The sequence below is a fragment of the Atractosteus spatula genome, chromosome 10 (genome assembly GCF_055471065.1).
Source record: "Atractosteus spatula isolate fAtrSpa1 chromosome 10, fAtrSpa1.hap1, whole genome shotgun sequence".
NCBI classification, from domain to species: domain Eukaryota; kingdom Metazoa; phylum Chordata; class Actinopteri; order Semionotiformes; family Lepisosteidae; genus Atractosteus; species Atractosteus spatula.
This window is the reverse complement of record NC_142715.1, coordinates 3087344-3113224: the sequence shown is the minus strand read 5'-3', so window position 1 is coordinate 3113224 and position 25881 is coordinate 3087344. Positions and strand designations below refer to the sequence as shown.

Genomic DNA, 25881 nt, shown 5'->3' with positions numbered 1-25881 from the left:
TAATTATGCGTATTATAAACACTGACTCTAAACACTGGAACCCCCCAAGGCTGTGTGCTTTACCCTGTCCTTTACTCCTTATTTACCCATGATTGTGTCACCAGGCATAACTCAAACTCCATCATTAAGTTTGTGGACGATACAACAGTCATCGGCCTGATCACAGATGGTGAAGAGTCTGTGTACAGAGTCTGAACATCAGTAAGACTAAGGAGATGATTGTGGACTATAGGAAACACCAGGGAGGAGATCACACAACTATCTATATCAATGGGACTGCAGTGGAGAGGGTCAGCAGTTTTAAGTTCCTGGGAGTTAACATCATGGAGGACTTTACCTGGACCCACCACACCAACATCATGGTCAAAACAGCACGGCAGTGCCTATTCTTTCTCTGCAGGCTAAAGACATTTGGCATGCCATCACATATCCAGGCCAACTTCAACAGGTGGACTATTGAGAGCATCCTGACTGGTTGCATCACTGCCTGGTATGGGAACTGCTCCGCCCGGGATCCCAAAGTACTACAGAGGGTGGTGAAATCAGCGCAGCTCATTAACGGCTGTGAGCTACCAAACATCCAGGACATCTACTCAGCTAGATGTCTTAAGAAGTCCAGATCCATTCTCAAGGATCCCAGTCATCCCAGTCACAAACTGTTTTCCCTCCTACAGTCTGGTAAACGGTACTGAAGCATTCGGTCAAAGTCCAACAGATTATGGAACAGCTTCTACCTCCAGGCAATAAGACTGCTAAATAGTCAACCTGCAGCTCCTTTAGCAAATCACCTATAATGGCTACAGTGACACGATTTTCAGTGTATTCATCATACTGCACTACTAGGACATAATATATTGCATACACCATGGACACATAGAAGCTCTATTTATATTGAGTATTGTCTGAGTTTATTTTATTCAATTTCTATTGTACTATTATGTATTATTATGTAACCTTTTTTAACTTTTGTAAATTTTGTGATTTTTAACCCCCCCCCACTGACCCGGTGAGCTTGTAGAAAAGTCATTTCATTGCCAGCAACTACTGCTGCACACTGTATTGTTGTGCATTTGATAAATAAACTTTAATTTGATTTTTATTTGATTTGATTATTGTAACTTATATTGCCAGAAGCCATATCATTCTCCAACTCAGAACTGGAAACCCACTGAAGCTAAGCAGGTGTGAGCCTGGTCAGTACCTGGACAGGAGACCTCCTGGGAAACACTAAGGTTGCTGCTAGAAGAGGTGTTAGTGGAGCTAGCTGGGGGTGTTCACCCTGCGGTCTGTGGGTGTCTTAATGCCCCAATATAGTGCCGTCCTTCAGATAAGATGTAAAACCGAAGTCCTGACTCTCTGCAGTCATTAAAAATCCCAGGGCGTTTCTCGAAAAGAGTAGGGGTGTAACCCTGGAGTCCTGGCCAAATTTCCCATTGGCCCTTACCAATCATGGCCTCCTAATAATCCCCATCTATGAATTGGCTTCATTACTCTGCTCTCCCCTCCACTGATAGCTGATGTGTGGTGAGCGTTCTGGCGCATTATGGCTGCAGTCGCATCATCCAGGTGGATGCTGCACATGGGTGGTGGTAGAGGGGAGTCCCTATTACCTGTAAAGCACTTTGAGTGGAGTGTCCGGAAAAGCGCTATATAAGTGTAAGCAATTATTATTACACGTATTGTAGCGCTTTAGCATGGGGGCTATATAGTAGGGCGGAGGCTAGGAGACAGCCCCTTCCCTTCGTGTCTGTGTTAGCGAAGGTGCAGCGCTGTAACCCCTGTCCTTGTGTGTGTACCTTTCCCGGTTCAAGTTCAAGTTAATAAATGTGTTCAACCATATTCCCTGAGTCCCATGCCTGCTCGCACCGAAATCCGAATTCGTTACAGTATTATTATTATTATTTACAAAATTGTATTGGTGGGTTTTGCTGTGCTTATTTTCTATCAAAGGAGTTAAGGGATCAGCTGATGAGCACAGCTGAAACTCTTGTGTATTTTAATTAAAACGTATTTTGAACATACAACGTACATAAAACCCCACTGCATCGAGAATAATGCACATAAGCACACAGTTAAAAAAAACACAAACACGGGAAATACACTTATTATTACATGGAATTCATACCCACGAACAGCGGAACTCGCAGGCGGTTCACTTTTCCTGACTAGGTGGTGCTAATAGGTGCAGTGAGGTTTATTTTTGGTGGAAGAAACTCCTCTTTTCTTTCTCAGCTCCGCTCCTCGCTTGTTTTGAAGCAGCGCCAAGAAATGACGTCATCATATTACGCGGCTGTGTAGGCATTTCACCTCGTGGCAGATATTGATTCCGCTGTTTTAGATCAAAATAAAGATTAAACCTCCTCAGCTCGTCTTTTTTGTCAGTAAATTAGTAAGAAAATGGCTAATTTCCTGTTAAATCTGCAAACCGAGCTTCACTCTTTCATGGAGGTTTTGCTGAAATCGATCGTGTGTGAAGTTTCTTATGTTTTCCGAAACAGGATGTTGGACTGCGAGGATGCGTTTCAAGACAAACTTCACAGCATCTCCCAGATTCTGGTGAGACGGGCCGTGTTTAACATCACACAGTGTGTGGAGGACAGTGTCGGGAGTGAAATGTCGCAGCTGAAGAAGGAAAACGAGAGCCTGAAGTGGAGATTGCAGCTGTGGGAGAAGGAGTCGGGAGCAGGAGGAGATCAGGGACAGACAATTCAGGGTACCCAGAGGCTTTCTTGTGATATTACTGCAGAAATAAAAGAAGAAATGGACACGAAACTGGAGCTGTCAGGTCAGTGTGGTGACTTGTATGAAGTTAGTGTCTGTGTGTTTAAAACCAGTGTCTTTAACTTCCTCAATGGTGATAATCTGGTGGAGAGATGCAGAGTGAAGTGGGAAAGACTTGTGTGATGTTGCAACGCGATTCTTTACTGGAAACTGAATTGTTGTTGTCCGGTTATGGCGCTTAAAACACCTGCAATTACAGTAATAGGACTGAAAACATCTTCATAAACACAATGACTTTAGGAAACACGTCCTAAAATCAGGCGTGTCAAACTGTCGGTACGATGGTTTAGTTTAGAAATAAATGTATTTCGAGCAGGCCATAAATAATCGACCATTGCAAATTTTTTTGTTTTGCAATATCCGTGTGTTTTCAATCCGTGTGTCTGTAACTTCCTCTCCTTTGTTGTCTGGTTTCGGTGCAGAAAACAGCTGCGATACAGTAACAGGGCCGAAAACACCTCGTTCAAACTTAAAATGACTTAACTCACATGCGTTTTTTATTAGAGAAGCACTGTAAATTAGGGTGTCAAACTCCCGAGGCTGAAGTTGGCTTCTTATTTGCGTTTTTCATTCCACCATAAATGCTGCTGCTATGATGTTTTGTCGCCTTTCGCCTGTAGATGGCTTTCTACAGTCTTTTTTAAATGTACTAATCCAGATGGATTACATATCCTCAGAAAAGGGGAATGTGTAACCAAATAGTGACTGTCCAAATTGCATTTTTGTATGAAACACATTTCAGAAAATCTAAAACCAATTTTCAAAACTCACAACAACACAAACTGGCATATTAGACAACGAGTAAATAAGACAAAAGCAAAACGTGAATTCACTGTCACTTTCTGTATATTTACCACGGCCTTGCCTTCTGATCATTTAAAGTCTCAAATTATTGCATTTTACAAGACATTTTAATATAGCAGCATTAAATGGGGCATTTAGAATATGGCATATGAGAATATATGGTTAACTGAGGATGAGAAAAGGATGATGCTTATTGCTATGAACCTACTCCCTGGTTATAAAAATGTCTCAAAATACTGACACTGAGATATGAGAGACAATGTAGCAGACTATAAAAATGCTTAACTTCAGGAATTTTTACTGTAGCATTTTTTAAATATGACCCTCTGAACATGACATATGAGAATGCATTGGGAAAAGCTAATTGCACTTTCTGCTGTATTGCTATGGCCCTCCCTCCTGATTATAAAATCATCTCACAATTCTGACACTGAGGTGTGAGAGACAATGTAACAGACTGTCAAAACCCTGAAGTACAATAAAATTTACTGTACCATTTTTAAAATATGAGCCTGTGAACATGGAATGTGAGGATTTATAGTCAATAAAATAGCGCACCTTCTGCTGATTTGCTTTGTCCCTCCTTCCTCATTGCTAAAACATCTTAATATTGGAACACTAAGATAAGAGAGAGAAAATCACTCATCATGTACATTTGTAATTACAACACCTCACTGTTGCATTTCTGCATTGTGACATTCTGAACATGGCATGTCAAAGTATATAGGAAACCTAGATCAGGACAGGCTAACTGCAATTCATAGTGATTTGTCATTGTCTTACTTTTTGAATGAAAAATGTATTTTTTCAGTGATTATGACACTTTGGTATGACATAAAATAAGCTTCAATGCCAGAATAAATAATCATGGAAAAATGCCAACAGTGGACATTCATAGTTGTGATTATAGGAAAGTTATATATCAGATGTTTGCTGCGTCAGCATGCATAGGCTGCAAAGGAACAAGAAAAGGTTTATTCTATGTTGAAAGGAGAAGGAAGGAAACAACTTTAAGCTGTGGAGCCTTCTTCAGGTGTAAGAAAGATAGGGCAGTCAGCAAAAATAATTATCTTTTTATCTTTGCTGACTGTAGTTTATCATTGATGGCAACTTAAAAAAAGTTAAGTAATGGGTAACAGCTCCACATCATATTCCTTTTATAATAGTAGTGCCAGAAAAAATGGCATCTACTGAGCCTTTGTGTGTTGAAAGTCGTCTTTATTCATATGCATATGGAAGTCTTGCGTCGTGTGGCACAAGACTTAGAAGAAAACGCTTACAGCGCTCTTTTATACAGTGAAACAAATGAAACAAGATACACTCCCACATGACTCTCTACTTGCATTGTGGCTATATACGGTCATTCTAAAAAGCTGACCATTACATATATATTCTTTACTGCTGGCTTGAGTGACAAGCAGCCCCTTCTGCTGAATAGACCATTTGTTCCAGGAGAGGTCATTTCCCTGAGAACAGCTGTGTGTAAAGACATCATGTGCTTATGTTATCTTTTGAGACCAGATATCCTGAGACGGATTTAGTAAAATATAAGTAAAAAGATACATAGTTTACAAGATATAATGCAAATTTTTGGTTAATTCCCTCATAACTAATCTCATCAGGTCCCTCAACTCCCAGCTCTACCAGTTTCTCACTTCAGAGTACAGTGTTCTGTACTGGTCTGTCTAGGAGCTATAAAATCCCTGAGTTTTGAGATGCAGGATAAAGTGAATATCAGGGTGTCTCTAGTGTTATGTACTGGTCTGTTTGCTGTTAAATCAGAGAAGGATAAAAAACTCAATGATCTTATACTCGGAAAAACCATCAGCAACCCTCCTGCCAATCCTAACCTTGTTGTTACTATAACCCCTGACCTTTCGCTTTTGCAGGATGAGCAATCTGTTCCCGGCAAAAGCCTCAGTTTTTTACTAGTCCCCAAGAAGCTAGACATCCCGCAAAACCCAAGTCGACCTCAACCGCTTTACCGAAGATTATCTTTGCTGACTGCCCTATCGTTCTTAGACCTGAAGAAGGCTCCACAGCCGAGAAGTTGTTTACCTTCTTCTCTTTTCAACATGGAATAAACCTTTAATTGTTCCTTTGAAGCCTATGCATGCTGACGCAGCTACCCACCTGATATATAACATTTCTATAATCACAACTATGAATGTCCACTGTAAGTATTTTTTCCATGATTATTTATTCTGACATTGAAGCAGAATTTATGTCATTACGGAGTGTCATAATCACTGAAAAAAGACGTTTTTCATTCAGAAAGTAAGACAATGACAAATCACTATGAATTGCAGTTAGCCTGTCCTGATCTAGGTTTCCTTTATTTTTTAACATGCCATGTTCAGAATGTCACAATGCAGAAATGCAACAGTGAAATGTAGTTATTATAAATGTACATGATGAGTAATTTATTTCTCTCTTACCTTAGTGTCACAATATTAAGATGTTTTAGTAATGAGGAAGGAGGGACAAAGCAAATCAGCAGAAGGTGCGCTGTTTTGTTGACTGTAAATCCTCACATTCCATGTTCACAAGGTCATATTTAAAAAATGGTACAGTAAATTTTCATTGTCGGTTACATTGTGTCTCACACCTCAGTGTCAGAAGTTTGAGACGTTTTTATAATCAGGAGGGAGGGCCACAGCAATACAGCAGAAAGCGCCATCACCATTTGCGAATGTATTCTCTCATGCCATGTTCAGAGGGTCATATTTAAAAAAACGGTACAGTAAAAGTTCTTGTACTTCAAGGTTTTGACAGTCTGTCACATTGTATCTCACACCTCAGTGTCAGAAGTTTGAGACGTTTTTATAATCAGGAGTGAAGGGCACGGCAAATCAGCAGAAAGTGCAATCACCATTTGCCAATGTATTCTTGCATGCCATGTTCAGTGGGTCATATACAGTAAAAATTCCTGAAGTCCAGGATTTTGATAGTCTGCTCCATTGTCTCTCACACCTCAGTTTTAGAATTGTGAGACAATTTTATAATCAGGTGGGAGGGCCCTAGTAATAAGTAGAAAGTGCAATCACCTTTTCCCAGTGAAAGTTCATGTTATTGTGAGTTTTTAAAATTGGTTTGCGATTTTCTGAAATATATTCCATGCACAAATACAACTAGGACAGTCGCTATGTATTTGGATATTCCCTTTCACTGAGGATATCTACAGTATTCCTTCTGGATTAGTACTGACCAAAGAGAGTCAATTACAGGCGAAAGGCGATATAACGTCACTGCAGCAGCATTTAAAGTGGAAGGAAAAACACGAATAAGTAGCCATCTTCAGCCTCGTGTCAAACTCACATTAAATAAAAAATAAAAGAAATAAATGAAAGAAGAAATGGACATGAAACTGGAGCTGTCAGGTCAGTGCTGTGACTTATATGAAGTCAGTGTCTGTGTGTTTTAAAACAGTGTCTTTAACGTTCTCACTGGTCAGAATATAGTGGAAAGATGCAGAGTGAAGTGGGAAAGACTTGTGTGATGTAGCTATGGGATTATTTTACTAGAAAGCTGCACTGATATTGTCCGGTTATAGTGCTGAGAATGTCTTTAATACTGTACCAGGACTGAAAACGGCTAGTTTAGGCTGATTCGGTATTGTTTAGTTATTTATTGGGGCATCTTGTTCAATAACTGGATAAGGAACACCCACCCGCTATAGAAAATGTTGGGATCTCATTTAGTGTTTTTTTTATCGATAAACTGAATATCGGGGTATCTCTAGTGTTCTGTACTGGTCTGTCTAGGAGCTATAAAATCCCTGAGTTTTGAGATGCAGGATAAAGTGAATATCAGGGTGTCTCTAGTGTTCTGTACTGGTCTGTTTGCTGTAAAATCCCTGGGGTTTGAGGTGCAGGATTACGTGAATATTGCGGTGTTGTTTTCAAGGAGCATCTTCTTCTCGTCTGAGAAATTGCCTGGGCCTGTCAGGATATCAAGGGAATTTTAAAAGACAAAACTGACATATTTATTAGAGAAGCATATCCTGCAAATCAGGCATGTCCGACTTCCATCACGGTGGTTTAGTTTAGAAACAGAAACACAGTAGAGCCACTGTGAGTTTAGGGTAAAAACACAGTACAGAGCAGTACAGCCAGTTAAATCAGGGTTAAAACAGTACAGCACAGTAAAGCCCTGTGAGATCAGGGTAAAAACATAGTACAATGCAATAAAGCCAATGACATCAGGGTGAAAACAGTACAGTACAGTCCTGTGACATTAAGGTAAAAACACAGTAAAGTTCAATAAAGCCCTGTGAGACCAGAGTAAATACACAGTACAGAGTAGTACAGCTTGTTAAATCAGGGTAAAAACAGTACAGCGCAGTAAAGCCCTGAGATCAGGGTAAAAACACAGTGCAGTACAGCCCAGCGAAATCAGGGTAAAAGCATAGTGCTGTAAAGCCCAGTGAGATCAGGGTAAGAACAGAGTACAGTTCAATAAACCCAGTGAGATTGTGGTTAAAACACAATACAGTGCAGTACAGTCCATTGAAATCAGAGTAATAGTACAGTACAACACAGTAGAGCCACAGAGAGGTCAGGGTAAAATCTCAGTGCAGTGCAGTAAAGTCCAGTGAAGTACAACACAGTAGAACCACAGTGACATCAGGATAAAAAAACAGTACAGTACAGTAAAGCGCAGTGAGATCAGTGGGAAAACACAGTATAGTAAAGCCCAGTGAGATCAGGGGGAAAACACAGTATAGGAAGGCCCAGTGAGATCAGGGTGAAAACACAGTACAGTACAGTTAAGCGCAGTGAGATCAGGGGGAAAACACAGTATAGTAAAGCCCAGTGAGATCAGGATAAAAGCACAGTACAGTGCAGTACAGCCACTGACATCAGGGTAAAAGTACAGTACAGTAAAGCCCTGTGACATCAGGGTAAAACCACAGGACAGTTTAATAAAGCCCTGTGAGACCAGAGTAAAGACACAATTCAGCACAGGAAAGGCCAGTAAAGATCAGGGTAAAAACAGTACAGTGCAGTACACCCCGTGACATCAGGGTGAAAACAGTACAGTACAGCACAGTAAAGCCCTGTGAAACAAAAGTAAAAACACAATCCAGCGCAGGAAAGCCCAGTGAGTTAAGGGTAAAAACATAGTACAGCTCAGTGCAGCCAGTTAGATCAGGGTTAAAAAAGTACAGTGCATTAAAGCCCAGTGAGATCAGGGTAAAAGCACAGTATAGTGCAGTAAAGCCTAGATAGGGATAAAAACATAGTACAGCACATCAAAATCCTGTGAGATTAAGGTCAAAACAGTACAGTACAGCACAGTGAAGCCCTCTGAGATCAAGGTAAAAACACAGTACAGTGCAAGAGGCCATTAAGATCAGGGAAAAAAACACAGTACAGTTCAATAAAGCCCTGTGAGATTAGAGTAAAACACAGTGCAGCACAGTAAAACCCTGTTACATCAGGGTAAAAATACAGTACAGTGCAGTAAAGCCCAATGACATTGGTGTAAAAACACAGTACAGTGCAGTACAGCCAAGGGAGATCTGGGTTAAAGCACAGTACAGTGCAATGAGGTTGTTGAGATCAGGGTCAAAACACAGTACAGTGCAGTAAAGCCTAGTGCGTTTAGGGTAAAAACACAGTCCAGTGCAGTAAAGCCCTGTGACTTCAGGATAAAAACACAGTACAGTGCAGTAAACCCCATTGAGATCAGGGAAAAAGCACAGTACTGTGCCATACAGTCCAGTGAGATGGGAGTAAAAATACTGTACAGCATAGTAAAGCCCAGTGAAATCAGGGTAAAAGCACAGTACTGTGCCGTACAGTCCATTGAGATCTGAGTATAAAGAAAGTACAGCACAGTAAAACCCTGTGACATCAGGGTTAAAACACAGTATAGTGCAGGAAAGCCCACTGATAAAACACAGGGTAAAAACACAGCTCAGCACAGCACAGTCCAGTGAGATCAGGGTAAAAATACAATACATCGCAGCAAAGCCTTGTGAGATCAGGGTAAAACCACAGTACAGTGCAGTAAAGCCCAGTGAGATCAGGGTAAAAACACAGTTCGGCGCAGCACAACCAAGTGAGATCAGGGTAAAAGCACAGTACTGTGCCTCACAGTCCATTGAGATCTGGGTAAAAACACAGAACAGTACAGTAAAGCCCAGTGAAAGCAGGGTAAAAGCACAGTATAGTGCAGTACAGCCCACCTAGATTGAGGTAAAAACAGTACAGCACATCAAAGCCCTGTGAGATCGGGGTAAAAACACTGTACAGTGCAGTAAAGCCCAGAGAAATCATGGTAAAACACAGTACAGCACTATACAGCCCAGTGAGATCATGGTAAAAGCACAATATAGTGCAGTAAAGCCCAGTGAGATCAAAGTAAAAACACAGTACAGTGCAGTAAAGCCCAGTGAGATCAGGATGATAACACAGTACAGTGCAGTGAAGCCCAGTAAGATCAGGGTAAAAGCACAGTACAGTTTAATAAAGCCCTGTGAGATCAGAGTAAAAACACAGTCCAGCATAGTAAAGCTCAGTGAGATCAGAGGAAAAGCACAGTACAGCACTATACAGCCCAGTGAGTTCAGGGTAAAAGCACACTACAGTGCAGTAAATCCCAGTGAAATCAGGGTAAAAGCATAGTATAGTCCATTGAGATCAGGGTAAAAACAGTACAGTGCAGTAAAGCCCGGTGAGATCGGGGTAAAAACACAGTCCCGTGTAGTAAAGCCCTGTGACTTCAGGGTAAAAACACGGTACAGTGCAGTAAAGCCCAGTGAGATCATGGTAAAAGCACAATATAGTGCAGTACAGCCCAGTAAGATCAGGGCAAGAACACTGTGCTGTGCCGTACAGTCCAGTGAGGTGGTGGTAAAAACACAATACAGTGCAGTACAGCCCAGTGAGATCTGGGTAAAAATGCAGTACAGCACTGTAAATCTCAGTGAGAAATACAGTGGTGTGAAAAAGTGTTTGCCCCCTCCCTGATTTCTTATTTTTTGCACGTTTGTCACACTGAAATGTTTCAGATCATCAAACAAATTGAAATATTAGACAAAGATGACACAAGTAAACACAAAATGTAGTTTTTAAATGAAGGTTTTTATTATTAAGGGAAAAAAAATCCAAACCTACATGGCCCTGTGTGAAAAAGTGATTGCACCTTAAACCTAATAACTGGTTGGGCCACCCTTAGCAGCAACAACTACAATCAAGCGTTTGCGATAACTGGCAATGAGTCTTTTACAGCGCTGTGGAGGAATTTTGGCCCACTCATCTTTGCAGAATTGTTGTAATTCAGCCACATTGGAGGGTTTTTGAGCCTTAACTGCTTTTTTAAGGTCATGCCACAACACCTCAATCGGATTCAGGTCAGGACGTTGACTAGGCCACTCCAAAGTCTTCATTTTGTTTTTCTTAAGCCATTCAGAGGTGGACTTGCTGGTATGTTTTGGATCATTGTCCTGCTACAGAACCCAAGTGCGCTTCAGCTTGAGGTCATGAACAGATGGCCGGACATTCTCCTTCAGGACTTTTTGGTAGACAGCAGAATTCATGGTTCCATTTACCACAGCAAGTCTTCCAGGTCCTGAAGCAGCAAAACAGCCCCAGACCATCACACTACCACCACCATATTTTACTGTTGGTATGATGTTCCTTTTCTGAAATGCTGTGTTACTTTTACGCCAGATGTAATGGGACACACACCTCCCAAAAAGTTCAACTTTTGTCTCGTCAGTCCACAGAGTATTTTCCCAAAAGTCTTGGGGATCATCAAGATGTTTTCTGGCAAAACTGAGATGAGCCTTTATGTTCTTTTTGCTCAGCAGTGGTTTTCGTCGTGGAACTCTGCCATGCAGGCCATTTTTGCCCAGTCTCTTTCTTATGGTGGAGTCATGAACACTGACCTTAACTGAGGCAAGTGAAGCCTGCATTCCTTTGGATGTTGTTGTGGGTTTTTTTGTGACCTCTTGGACGAGTTGTCGCTGCGCTCTTCGGGTAATTTTGGTCGGCCAGCCACTTCTGGGAAGGTTCACCACTGTTCCATGTTCTCGCCATTTGTGGATAATGGCTCTCACTGTGGTTCGCTGGAGTCCCAAAGCTTTAGAAATGGCTTTATAACCTTTTCCAGACTGATAAATCTCAATTACTCTCCTTCTCATTCTCATTTGTTCCTGAATTTGTTTGGATCGCGGCATGATGTCTAGCTTTTGAGGATCTTTTGGTCTACTTCACTTTGTCAGGCAGGTCCTATTTAAGTGATTTCTTGATTGAGAACAGGTGTGGCAGTAATCAAGCCTGGGTGTGGCTAGAGAAATTGAACTCAGCTTTCTAAAGATGTGATAAACCGCAGTTGATTTATGTTTTAACAGGGGGGGCAATCACTTTTTCACACAGGGCCATGTAGGTTTGGATTTTTTTTTCCCTTAATAATAAAAAAAAACTTCATTTAAAAACTGCATTTTGTGTTTACTTGTGTTATCTTTGTCTAATATTTCAATTTGTTTGATCTGAAACATTTCAGTGTGACAAACATGCAAAAAAATAAGAAATCAGTAAGGGGGCAAACACTTTTTCACACCACTGTAGGTAAAAACACAGTACAGTGCAGTAAAGCCCAGTGAGATTGGAGTAAAAACACAATATATTGCAGTACAGCCCAGTGAGATCTGGGTAAAAACATAGTACAGTGCAGTAAGGCCCAGCTAGATCGAGGTAAAAACACAGTCCAGCACAGTAAAGCCCTATGAGATTAGGGTAAAAACACAGTAGTGCAGTCACGCCGTGAGATCGGGGTAAATGCACAGTACAGTTCAATAAAGTCCTGAGATTAGAGTAAAAGCACAGTACAGTTTAATAAAGCCCTGTGAGATGAGAGTAAAAACAGTCCAGCTCAGAACAGCCCAGTGAGATCAGGGAAAAGCACAGTATAGTGCAGTACAGCCTAGCTAGATAGGGATAAAAACACAGTACAGCACATCAAAACCCTGTGAGATTAAGGTCAAAACAGTACAGTACAGCACAGTGAAGCCCACTGAGATCAAGGTAAAAACACAGTACAGTGCAATGAGGCCATTAAGATCAGGGAAAAAAACACAGTACGATGCAGTAAAGCCCTATGAGATCAGGGTAAAAACACAGTACAGTGAAGTAATGCCCTGTGAGATCAGGGTAAATGCACAGTACAGTTCAATAAAGCCCTGTGAGATTAGGGTAAAACACGGTGCAGTGCAGTTAGACCCTGTTACATCAGGGTAAAAATACAGTACAGTGCAGGAAAGCCCAATGAGATTGGGGTAAAAACATAGTACAGTACAGTAAAGCCCAGTGAGATTGGTGTAAAAACATAGTGCAGTGCAGTACAGCCTAGTGAGATCAGGGTAAAAACACAGTACAGTGCAGTGAAACCCATTGATAAAGGTCTAAACCACAGTATAGCGCATTTAAGCCCAGTGAGATCAGGATAAAAACACAGTATTGCACAGTTAAACCCAGTGAGATCAGGGTGAAAACACAGTACAGAGCAGCAAAGCCCTGTAAGATGTGGTTAAAAACACTGTACAGTGCAGTACAGCCCAGTGAGAAACGGGTAAAAACACAGTACAGTGCTTTAAAGCCCAGTGCGATTGGGGCAAAAATACAGTTCAGCACAGTAAAGACTTGTGACTTCAGGATAAAAACACGGTGCAGTGCAGTAAACCCCATTGAGATCAGGGAAAAAGCACAATATAGTGCAGTACAGCCCAGTGAGACCAGGGCAAAAACATAGTACTGTGCCATACAGTCCAGTGAGATGGGAGTAAAAACACTGTACAGCATAGTAAAGCCCAGTGAAATCAGGGTTAAAGCACAGTACTGTGCCGTACAGTCCATTGAGATCCGAGTATAAAGAAAGTACAGCACAGTAAAACCCCGTGACATCAGGGTAAAAACACAGTACAGTGCAGTTAAACCCAGTGAGATCAGGGTGGAAAAACAGTCTAGCACAGTACAGCCCAGTGAGATCAGTGGAAAAGCTCAGTACAGAGCAGTTAAACCCAGTGAGATTGGGGTAAAAACACTGAACAGTGCTGTAAAATGCAGTGAGGTCAGGGTAAAAATACAGTAGAGCTCAGTAAAGTCCAGTGAGATCGGGGTAACAACACAGTATAGTAAAGCTCAATGATATCAGGGTGAAAGCACAGTAGACAGATACTTTTTTAATATCGTGAGGGAAATTGGAGTGCAACAGCAGCTTAACACAGTCAACACAGCACAGTGTAACGAAATGAGACAATAATGCAATAATACAATACATGCAATACAATCAGTCCAGTCAGTGAGAAGTGCACTAAGAAGAGTTACCCCCAGTCCAGATTATACAAAGAACAAATCAGATCAGTACACAATAAGTTGTATTCCACATTATAAATGTAAATATAAATATATTGCACAAAAACAGTTGTAAGCGGGAAAATCCAGATTTAGCAGAGAGTTTACTGTTTAGTCCAAAACAGGTCAATGTCAATGTTGCACCTGCCCAGACACAAAGTGGATACATTGTACAGTCTTATGGCAGAAGGCAAGAGTGACCTCCTGTAGCGCTCCCTGTCTCACCGTGGTTGGATCAAACAAATTGCTGAATGTGCTCTTCATTTCCAAAAGCATGTCATAGAGGGGATGGGAGACGTTGTCCATGATGGCCTCTAGTTTGGACACCATTCTCCTCTCAGCCACTACCTCCAGGGGGTCCAGGTCAGACCCAATGACAGAGCTTGCTCTCCTGATGAGCTTGTTAGAATCCCCTGCTCTAATCCCAGAGCCCAGAGCCCCAGCATACCACCCCGTAGAAAATGGTGGTCGCCACAACCGACTGATAGAACATATGGAGCATCTTGCTACATACATTGAAGGACCTGAGCCTCCTCAAGAGGTAAAGTCGGCTCTGACCCTTCTTGTAGATGGCCTCGGTGTTCTTAGACCATTCCAGTCTATTGTTGTTGTGCACTCCCATGTACTTGTATGAGTCCACTATCTCCACGCCACACCCATGGATGTAGGCAGAAGTAGGTTAAACTCTTTTCCTCTTGAAATCTGTCACCAGCTCCTTCGTCTTTGCCACATTCAATTGCAGGTGGTTCTCCCCACACCACTCCACCGTACAGCACAGTAGAGCCACAGTAAGATCAAGGTGAATAGACACTACAGCACAGTAAAGCCCTGAGACATCAGGTTGAAAACACATTACAGAGCAGTAAAGCCCAGTGAGATCAGGGTAAAAACACAGTACAGCACTGTACAGCCTGTTAGATCAGGGTTAAAACAGTACAGCACAGTAAAACCCTGTTTGATCAAGGTAAAAACGCAGTACAGTGCAGTAAAGGAACAAGTAAAAGGTTTATTCCATGCTGAAAAGAAAAGAAAGAAAACACAACGTCTTGGCTGTGGAGCCTTCTTCAGGTATCAGAACACCTGAAGAAGGCTCCACAGCCTAAACGTTGTGTTTTCTTCTCATTTCAGCATGGAATAAACCTATTACTTTTTTCTTTGTAGCCTACGCATGCTGACACAGCTACCCACCTGAACTACAGTGCAGTAAAGCCCAGTGAGATTGGGGTAAAAACACAGTCCCGTGTAGTAAAGCCCTGTGACTTCAGGGTAAAAACACAGTACAGTGCAGTACAGCCCAGTGAGATCAGGGCAAAAACGCAATACAGCACAGTAAAGCCCAGTGAAATCAGGGTAAAACACAGTACAGCACTATACAGCCCAGTGAGATCAGGGTAAAATACAGTACATTGCAGCAAAGCCTTGTGAGATCAGGGTAAAACCACAGCACAGTACATTGAAGTAAAACCCAGTGAGATCGGGTTAAAAACACAGTCCTGTGTAGTTAAGTCCTGTGACTTCAGGGCAAAAACATGGTACAGTGCCGTAAAGCCCAGTGAGATCATGGTAAAAACACAGTACTGTGCCGTACAGTCCAGTGAGAAGGGGGTAAAAACACAATACAGTGCAGTACAGCCCAGTGAGATCTGGGTATAAAATGCAGTACAGCGCTGTAAGCCTTGTGACTTCAGGGTAAAAACACAGTACAGTTCAATAAAGCCCTGAGATTAGGGTAAAAACACAGTCCATCACAGTAAAACCCTATGAGATTACAGTAAAAACACAGTACAGCACGGTAACCTCCAGTGGAATCAGAGTAAAAACACAGTACACTAAATACCCAATGAGATCAGTAAAAACACAGTAAAACACAGTAAAGCACCGCAAAGCCTTTTGAGATCAGGGTAAAAACACAATACAGCACAGCAAAGCCCTGTGATATCAGGGTAAAACACAGTACAGCACAGTAAAGTGCAAGAAGGTATGTGTTAGATAAGTATTTGCAGGTGATACAGCGAGTTCTTCCCTCACACCCGAAGAAGGCTCCACAACCAAAATGTTGTTCCTTTTCTACCCTTTTCAGCATGGAATAAACTTTTACTTGTTCCTTTGCAGCCTTCACATGCTGACGCAGCTACCTACTTGAACTACTGTAGCAAAAAGATTCCCATTCGTTCATTGACGAGAGGGAGGGCTGTTATACTTGTGTCTTTCTGGAAGTTAAGTTTCTGTGTGTTTTGTTTTAGGGGACGTTGGTAGGTGTTTTAAATATCTCACAGTCATCATTCTAAAATACGGTGGCCTTGTGGATGTGTAAATGTTGTTGTAATCAAAGCAGTTTAATTTGATCTTCGAATAAATTGGCTTCACTGATGTGTAAACTGTTGCATTTCATGCATTACAATGCAGTTGCAGATTTCCAGCACAATATATTGTGTACTGGATACAGTATTTTTTTAGGTTGTTTTTTTTACTTTTGTGTGGGCGCTTGTGTAGTTGGAACCATTTTTTTCCTGGACTCAATATTTGAAACATTTTATGTTCCTTATTGTTTTTACCCCAATCTTGGTGTGTGATGTCAATGTTACTTCAAATATCTGAGGCTCAGAATTAGCAAATTACCTTTTTTTTTACATGCTGCTCATTCACAATTTATTTACTTTGATTTTTATTTTTTGTTGAGCCTGAAAAGTCTTGTCCTCTTGTCCTGTGTTTACAGGCTAAGAGGCCAGTGCTCACATTTGAACTTGGACTTGGTTATTACAACACTTTGCTGGACATTGTTAATGTCAACAGAGCTATATGATTCCAACACAGAGCTTAATCTGTGTGAAGAAAAAATCCTGAGAGTTGTGTACTTGTTTGTCTATGTGCTATAAAAGTGAATGTCATCATGTCTTTAGTACTCTTTACTGGTCTGTCTTCATGCTGTAACATCCCCATATCTTAAAGTTTTTATTCTTTCTCTGTGGGTTTTTTTTGCTTTTGAATCTCTACTCTCAGCCCATGTTAAAGGCCTTGTTCTCTCTTGTCCTGTCTTTTCAGGGTCAGAGGCCAGCGCTCTCCCTGATGCTGGGGAAAGGGCTCCTCTTGAAAAGCAGCACAGTGAGGAGGAGTGGGACTCCAGTCTGATGCAGGAGACAAAGCTCACTGATGCAGAAGGGAAAGATACACTTAGTGAGCAGCACACAGAGAGCAGACAGAGTGTCGAGGATCTGGACTCTGTGTACGTGATGAAGACGGAGCCTGAGAGTGAGACACCTGGTTTCTTAATTTTTACAGAGTAGATTAATAAACTGGACACTGACAATATGATATGATAAAAAGCTGTAATGAACTGGGTTGTGTCTCTATACAAGAACTCAAAGAAGACCTGGGTGAGTTTTATCTTACAGATCAGGACATGGAGTTCCAGTTGATTAACCCTGCAGATAAAATAATCCAGACATACATCAACTGAAGTCATACATTAACTGAAATATTTTAGCTTTCTTCTATTGTGTGCAGTGCATGTATAGTCTTGTGCTTGTGCCTTGGCACAACTTGTTACATGGTAGTTCAGGTTGTACTGCGCTGAACTGTGTTCTTACCCTGCTCTCAATGGGCTTTACTGCACTGTACTGTGGTTTTACCCGGATCTCACAAGGCTTTGTTGCGATGTTTTGTATTTTTACCCTGATCTCACTCCGATGTACTGTGCTGTACTGTGTTTTACCCTGATTTCACTGGCCCTTACTGAGCTGTACAGTGTTTTTACCCCGATTTCACTAGGTTGTACTGTGCTGCACTGTGTTTTACCCTGATTTCACTGGGCCTTACTGCACTGAACTGTGCTTTTACCCTGATCTCACAGGGTTTTGCTGAGCTGGACTGTATTTTTACCCTGATCTCACTGTGCTGTACAGTGTTTTTGCCCTGATCTTACTGGGCTGTACTGCACTATATTGTGCTTTTACCATGATCTCACTGGGCTTAACTGCACTGTATTGTGGTTTCACCCTAAAGTCACAGGGCTTTACTGCACTGTAGTTCAGGTGGGTAGCTTCATTAGTATACGTAGGCTGCAGTATAGCCCTGTGACATCAGGGTAAAACCATAGTACAGTGCAGTATAGCCCAGTGAGATCAGGGTAAATGCAAAGTACAGTTCAATAAAGCCCTGTGAGATCAGAGTAAAAGCATAGTACAGCTCAGTGAGATCAGGGTAAAAACACTACAGTGCAGAAAATCCCAGTGAGATTGGGTTAAAAACAAAGTACAGTGCAGTATGCAGTACAGCCCAGAGAGATCAAGGTAAAAATGCAGTACAGTGCAATAAAGCCCAGTGAGTTCAGGGTAAAAAAAGTGCAGCGCAGCACAGCCCAGTGAGATCAGGGTAAAAGCACAGTACTGTGCCGTACAGTCCATTGAGATCAGGGTAAAAACACAGTGCACTGCAGTAAAGCCCTGTGAGATCAGAGTAGAAACACAGTACAGAGCAGTAAAGCCCTGTGAGATCAGGGTATAAACACAGTATAGAACAATAAATCCATGTGATATCAGGGTAAAAACACAGTACAATGCAGTACAGCCCAGTGAGATCAGGGAACAAGCACAGTACAGTTCAGTAAAGCCCTGTGAGATCAGAGTAAAAACACAGTCCAGCACAGTAAACTCCAGTGAGATCAAGGTAAAAGCACCGTATAGTGCAGTAAAGCCCAATGAGATCAGGGTAAAAACACAGTAGAGTGCAGTAAAGTCCAGTGACATCAGGGTAAAAACACAGTAGAGCGTAGCAATGCCCAGTGAGATTAGGGTAATAACACTGTACAGTGCAGTAGAGTCACAGTAAGATCAGGGTGATAACACAGTACAGTACCGTAAAGTCCAGTGAAATCGGGGTTCTGTCACTCCTAGAATGTAGACGGGCTTGGGGGTGTCAGACAGGAGCCCAGAATTAGAAGAGTGATATAAAATGCTCTGTAGCACAGAGATTTGAACCCAGACCCTCATAGACTGCAGACTAGTCTGGATTTGAACCCAGCCTCTCACTGACTGCAGACCAGCACACTACACGACGAGCCTCAGCACCTCCCTCGAGGTCATTTCTTCTGTGGCTAAACACAGGTACACAAGTCTCACACTTACACTCCAGTTCAGCTTCTGTATTTATATACAAATGCAGCAAATGCAATTCAAAACAAGCGGGGTATGCTGCGGTAGAACGCGGTGGGCATGTCGCAGTATACCACCATATCAGCAGCCATATCACCCTGCAACTCACAACTGGCAACCCACTAAAGCTAAGCAGGTGTGAGCCTGGTCAGTACCTGGATGGGAGACCTCCTGGGAAAACTAAGGTTGCTGCTGGAAGAGGTGTTAGTGGGGCCAGCAGGGAGCGCTCACCCTGCGGTCCATGTGGGTCCTAATGCCCCAGTATAGTGATGGGGACACTATACTGTAAACAGGCGCCGTCCTTCGGATGAGACGTAAAACCGAGGTCCTGACTCTCTGTGGTCATTAAAAATCCCGGGGCGTTTCTTGAAAAGAGTAGGGGTGTAACCCCGGTGTCCTGGCCAGAATTTCCTATTGGCCCTTACCAATCATGGCCTCCTAATAATCCCCATCTATGAATTGGCTATTCATCTAATTCATAGATGGCTCTCCTCCCCACTGATAGCTGATGTGTGGTGAGCGTTCTGGCGCACTATGGCTGCCGTCGCATCATCCAGGTGGATGCTGCACATTGGTGGTGGTGGAGGGGAGTCCCCATTACATGTAAAGCGCTTTGAATGGAGTGTCCAGAAAAGCGCTATATAAGTGTAAGCAATTATTATTATTATACCGGGCTTTACCGTATGAAAATTAGATTATGTTAATAGTATCTGGAATCACCCTGTTAAACTGGCAGGTGGAGCTAATGAAACTTAACCTGTACACCTTTTGAGCTGTTACCAGAAAACATCCGGTTTTGAATCCCGATCACTGCTGAGGGACAGTCTTTATTCAAGACTTCAACTTAACCTGTACACCTTTTGAGCTGTTACCAGAAAACATCCGGTTTTGAATCCCGATCACTGCTGAGGGACAGTCTTTATTCAATTAAGAATTTAAGTTGTATACTCTTTAGACTTTTAAATTTAAACTGTGTATTACATCATGTTAATCATTATACATTAAAAAGTTGGTATATTTTATGAAAGCAAGATTGCTCAGTTGGACAAAAGTACACAGCCTACCACCTTTATCATAAATATTTTAATTATGCAGAAATATTTTATGCATCAAAGTCTTTACTGAAGATATTACTAATAGTATTAATAATGCATGATCTTGGACAAGCTGTAAACTCAAAGTCTGCAAATACGCTCGTTATCGAATTAAACAAAAGCATAATTGGATTAATAGGGAATATAATATGTATTCGCATATCTAAATAAATTAATAACGGTATAACTATATTCATGCACTGTTGCACAAACAGTAGTATAAGTCTTTTCATTGATATGCACTTGTCACATGAGTGCCTTGGTGGCGTGATAAGTTAAGTGACTGAGTTATCGACCTGAGTGTTTTAACCCAACTGTCGCCATCAGTTTTCTTTTAACAAAAACATTTCTTTGAAAAACTAAAATAGCAAATATTATTAGTATTATATTGACATTTTATATATTTCTAAATATCACAACATCTTCGTACTGTATGTACACAGTGGTACCGCAGCGTGTAAGGCGCAAATCCACGTGAGTCCGAAAGCCCTTCATTAATGTTGTGCATTCGCCTGGCACTGCGTGGCTTTCATCTCTCTCTCTGCGGGAGTGCTGGCTGTGCCGAATTAAACCGGTTTCACAGGTATTTTCAAAGTAGAATAGGGCGAGTCTTCCAATCAGGCACTCCATCTTCCCCCATGACACATGTTTTCTTAGAAAAACAGATTCACAGCGCGAAGCTGTGTTAGTCTTCTGTGTAGAAAAAAAATTGGTTTAAACACCATGGGTGTGGTTTTTAAGACGTTGCTGAGTAAAGTATAGGAATTTTCCTGCTGTCAGCAGAATTGTGTATATAGTTGACCTTTACCTGAATGAAAACAGGACATAAAGAAAGGGTTTCAGAAATCAAAGCTTTATTCCCGTGCTAACAGTCTGGATAATTGGAGGCTACGCTGTTATGCATCCTATGATGATATATGGGTTTTTCGCACTAAGCAGTATTTCTCACGTTGTGAACGTGTGTACACAGCGGTCCCCCTGGGTTCCAGTTAGTGCGTAATTAAGCATCGATGAAAAACTTCAGGTTTAAAAACAAAAAAAAAAGCGCACTATGGTATTCTCTCCGATGCAGTGCAGTTAAAAAAATATCTCTGATGCTGTTCCTAAATTAATATCATTTATGACCATCAGACGCTTTATGCTCCTTTTCTTTTTTCCAGTGGATTGAACGGAGAGGCATTTCATGATGTACTTTTCACTGATGAAAACTATTCCAGAGCCACTGTTGTTTCAACCATTTCATTTTATAAAAAGGGGAGATATGTGAACAAGCAAAACCCAAAACACTGAAGGTTAGCCTATTCTACTCTGAGAAGAGTAGATGGGGTGGAAAGTGCCCGCGGTCATTTAATTAGTATTAAAATTCTCATTGATTCCCTTGTGGAGATATGGACATAAGAATATTTGTGCGTGGTCACAAAAATGGCATAAAAACGTGAAGTGAAGGCTGTGAAAACATTCACAATGTACTTTATACACAAAGGAAGTGTTCTCACAACTCTAGGAGGTTTCATGAAAATGCCAAAATCGTTTTTGAACTTCAAGCTAACTTTACCTGTCCCCACACACCCTGCCCCCACTGCAATTAGAATATACACAAAGCACTGAAATCTTTAGAGTAGATGATAAGGTGTTTCGCAGACGTAGGCATAGTACGTAATTCAGGCTTTATGAACTCACACCTGGGATTCTCTGTGTCTACATTGTTTATAAACAAACTGGTTTCAAACGTGGAAAGATTAGATTGTAATAGTTTTTTTTAATACATTTTAGTAAAGTGTAATCTATACTAAAAAGCTGTATTTATTTAATACCACTTGATAGTTATATTAATAGAGATAAGAATTCAAGTTGATACTGTTAAGACTTTTAATTATTTTAAACTGTATTACAGCATCGTACACATTAAACAAGGCGGTATATTTTATAAAAGCAAGATTGTTCAGTTGGACAGTATAAAGCAAGTATGATTTTAATGTTTGTAATCGCTATTCTCTAACATTCCATGTTAATGCGACCAACACTGAAGATATTATTAATAACCTTTTAAATCTGAAGGGAGATCTAAAGCGATCCAGACGGTACAGGTCCCTGCTACTGCAGCGATTCAGAGGGAAAGACTGTGATGTCACCGCGCAGGCGAGCAGACACCCTCTTATTTCAGGCGTATGCGTTAAATTTATTTAGATCTTTGAATTAATATCGCTATTGATTTCTTTAGCCTCACAGCATTGTTCAATAATACTCTTCTTGTGTCTAATTTTTGGTTAAGCAGGTTTTGAGCTGCAGACCATAAAAAAACAGGATTAACTTTTTACACATATTGATGATGATATCAGTAGCAGCTTGAAACTATCCGTTGTTATTAATAAATGACTTAGATTCAAACATATTAGAAATATTAAAAAGTCAATAGAGTGTCCATAATATTGCTATTTTAGTTTTTCAAAGAAATGTTTGTTAAAAGAAAACTCGTGGTGATAGCTGGATTTGAACACCCGACCTCTCGCTTATAAGTCAGGCTCTTAAACCATCACCAAACTGACACAGTCACGTGACAAGTGGTGAAACAGTATATACTACTGTGTGTGTTACAGTACATGAATATAATTATATCATTATTAATTTCTTTAGATACGCGATTCCATATTATATTCCCTATTAATCAAATTCTAAAGTATGCTTTTGTTTACTCCGGTATCGAGCATATTCACAGAAAAGCTTAAAACTATCACTTTTCTCACAAAGTACTGTATATAAACTTAAAGTAACATGGTCAGAAGGAGCACGTAAAAATGTTTCCGAAGTAACCACATGTAAGACTTTGATGCTTAAAATGTTTAGGGAGAAATGGAATACTGGTGTGTATTTTTTCTTTAAACTACCAATACCGGCAATGTATAGTTTACATAATATGTTTATGTTCCTAAATTAATATAATTTATGACCTTCAGATGCGTTATGCTCTTCTTCTTTTTATGCTCAGCTTCTTAAATTTCCCTTTAGTTGTAAAATTCTGTATAAATATTCAATACTAAGCGGATTAAAACGTGCACAGTAAAGACATTAAATGATTAAATCTTTCCACGACCAACCAACGCACCACAAGTGCCCCTGTCGGTCATTTTGGCCAGCCAATCACATACCGTACACATACGTGTACGTATGACGCGTTTAGTTTGTTTGTTTAGTTTGTACCACGCACTTTGAATGGCTGCATCTGTATATGAAAATGAAGCTGATGCTTATGGGGAGCCTATATCATATGCAGTAGTAAAAATAACAAGTAAAGGTTTTTCCAGGCTGAAAAGAGAAGAAAGGAAACGCAACATTTCGGCTGTGGAGCCTTCTTCGGGTGTGAGAAAGACCGCGAAGTCAGCAGGAGAACAAAAGCTGGGAGCGTAGAAGAGGAGAGAGCAGGGGGAGGCAGAATGGGCACTCAGGTGGTATGAAGTCGAGAGTGGTGTGGGGTCGAAATCTGCACATGAATAGAGAGGATTAGAAGGAAATGAGTTGAGAGAAGGAGGAAGGTGTGAACCAAGTTTCAGGATAATCTTGGTTTCAGAGTTCTTTCTGCAATAGGAGATGTGAAACCTTTCTTTGAAGACGCAGACGGAGAGATCAGTGTGATCACGGCCATTAGAGGTGAAATGAGAAACTACGGGCTTGGAGAGATCTCTGATTCTCACAACCCCGACGTGTTCACTGAAGCGGTCTCCGAGTCTCTTTCCGGTTTCTCCAATGTAGATAGCTGGGTATTTTCTGCAAGAGATGCAGTAAATAAGGTTGCTGGAGGTACAAGATGTCATCTGAGTGATTTGGAATTGTCCAGTGGGGCTTTGCATGAGTGTGGTGTTAAATATGAATTTGCAGGTGATGCAGCGAGTTCTCCCCAAAATGTTGTGTATCTTTTCTTCTCTTTACAGCATGGAATAAAGCTTTTACTTGTTCCTTTGTAGCCTACACATGCTGACGGATGGCCCTACTTGAACTACTGTAACAAAACGATTTCCATACCTTCATTGACGAGAGGGAGGGCTGTTATACTTGTGCCTTTTTGGAAGTTAAGCTTCTGGGTGTTTTGTGTTAGGGGACGTTGGTAGGTGTTTTAAATATCTCACAGGCATCGTTGTAAAATACAGTGGCCTTGTGGACGTGTAAACTTAGTTGGTTAGAATAAATTGGCTTCACTGATGTGTAAACTGTTGTATTTCATGCATTACACTGCAATTGCAGATTTCCAGCACATGTATTGTGTACTGGATACAGTATTGTTTTAGTTTTGTTTTTTTTTACTTCTGTGTGGGCGCTTGTGTACTTGTGTACAATTTTTTTCATGGACTCAACATTTGAAACATTTTATGTTCCCTATCGTTTTTACCCCAATCTTGGTTTGTGATGTCAATGTTACTTAAAATATCTGAGGCTCAGCAATTGTCTTTCTGCAGATTACCTTTTTTTTTGACGTGCTGCTCATTCACATTTTATTTACTTTGATTTTTATTTGCTGTTGAGCCTGACTGAAAAGTCTTGTCCTCTTGTCCTGTGTTTACAGGCTAAGAGGCCAGTGCTCACATTTGAACTTGGACTTGGTTATTACAACACTTTGCTGGACATTGTTAATGTCAACAGAGCTATACGATTCCAACACAGAGCTTAATCCTGTGTTAAGAAAAAATCCTGAGAGTTGTGTACTTGTTTGTCTGTGTGCTATAAAAGTGAATATCATCATGTCTTTAGTACTCTTTACTGGTCTGTCTTGATGCTGTAACATCCCCATATCTTAAAGTTTTTATTCTTTCTCTGTGGGTTTTTTTGCCTTCGAATCTCTACTCTCAGTCCAAGTTAAAGGCCTTGTTCTCTTGTCCTGTGTTTTCAGGCTCAAGGGCCAGTGCTCTCCCTGATGCTGGGGAAAGGGCTCCTCTTGAACAGCAGCACAGTGGGGAGGAGTGGGACTCCAGTCTGATGCAGGAGACAAAGCTCACTGCTGCAGAAGGGAAAGAGACACTCAGTGAGCAGCACACAGAGAGCAGACAGAGTGTCAAGGATCTGGACTCTGTGCCCATGATGAAGACAGAGCCTGACAGTCTGACACCTGGACTCTTAGTATGTGATGATTTTACAGAGACGATCAATAATCTGGACTTGAACAATATTACACAAGGTTGTAATGAACTGGGCTTTGTCTCTGTACAAGAGCATAAAGAAGAACTGGGTGAGTTTAATCTTACAGAGCAGAACATGGAGCCCCAGTTGATTAACCCTGCAGACCAGCAGACTGATGTACCTGGTGAAGAGAACAGTAGTGAGATACAGCACACAGAGGAGAGTCAGTTCAGGGAGGAACAACAGCAGCTCCTACAGGGCTTGATAATAGCAAGGCCTTGTTCTGTTAAACTGGAGAGACTGTCATTGCAGAAGTGGTTTAAACAAATGGGTGATCCTTTAATATCTAAGGACATTACAGAGAAGTGTAATAATTTAAACACTAAGAATATTGCAAAACATTTCAATCAGCTGGAGTTGGTCTCTTCACAAGGTTGCAAGGAAGAGGAACATGAATTTAATGTCTGCAATCTAAGGAAGCAGGAAATCGGGTTCCAGTTGATTGGCCCTGAAGAGCAGCAGACTGATGTACCTGGTGAAGAGGATAGTGCTGAGTCACAGCACACAGAGGAGAGTCAGGGCAGG

The 25881-nt window shown here is 41.2% G+C and overlaps 1 protein-coding gene across 1 annotated transcript; it reads left to right on the top strand.

The window, feature by feature from the left end:
• The first annotated feature begins 2397 nt into the window (after positions 1-2397).
• On the top strand, positions 2398-25798 carry LOC148824508 (uncharacterized). The gene is made up of 3 exons (XM_088926160.1): positions 2398-2785; positions 25070-25519; positions 25773-25798. The coding sequence occupies exons 1-3, from the start codon at positions 2398-2400 to the stop codon at positions 25796-25798; spliced, it is 864 nt and encodes a 287-aa protein (XP_088782286.1).
• The last annotated feature ends 83 nt before the right edge of the window (positions 25799-25881 follow it).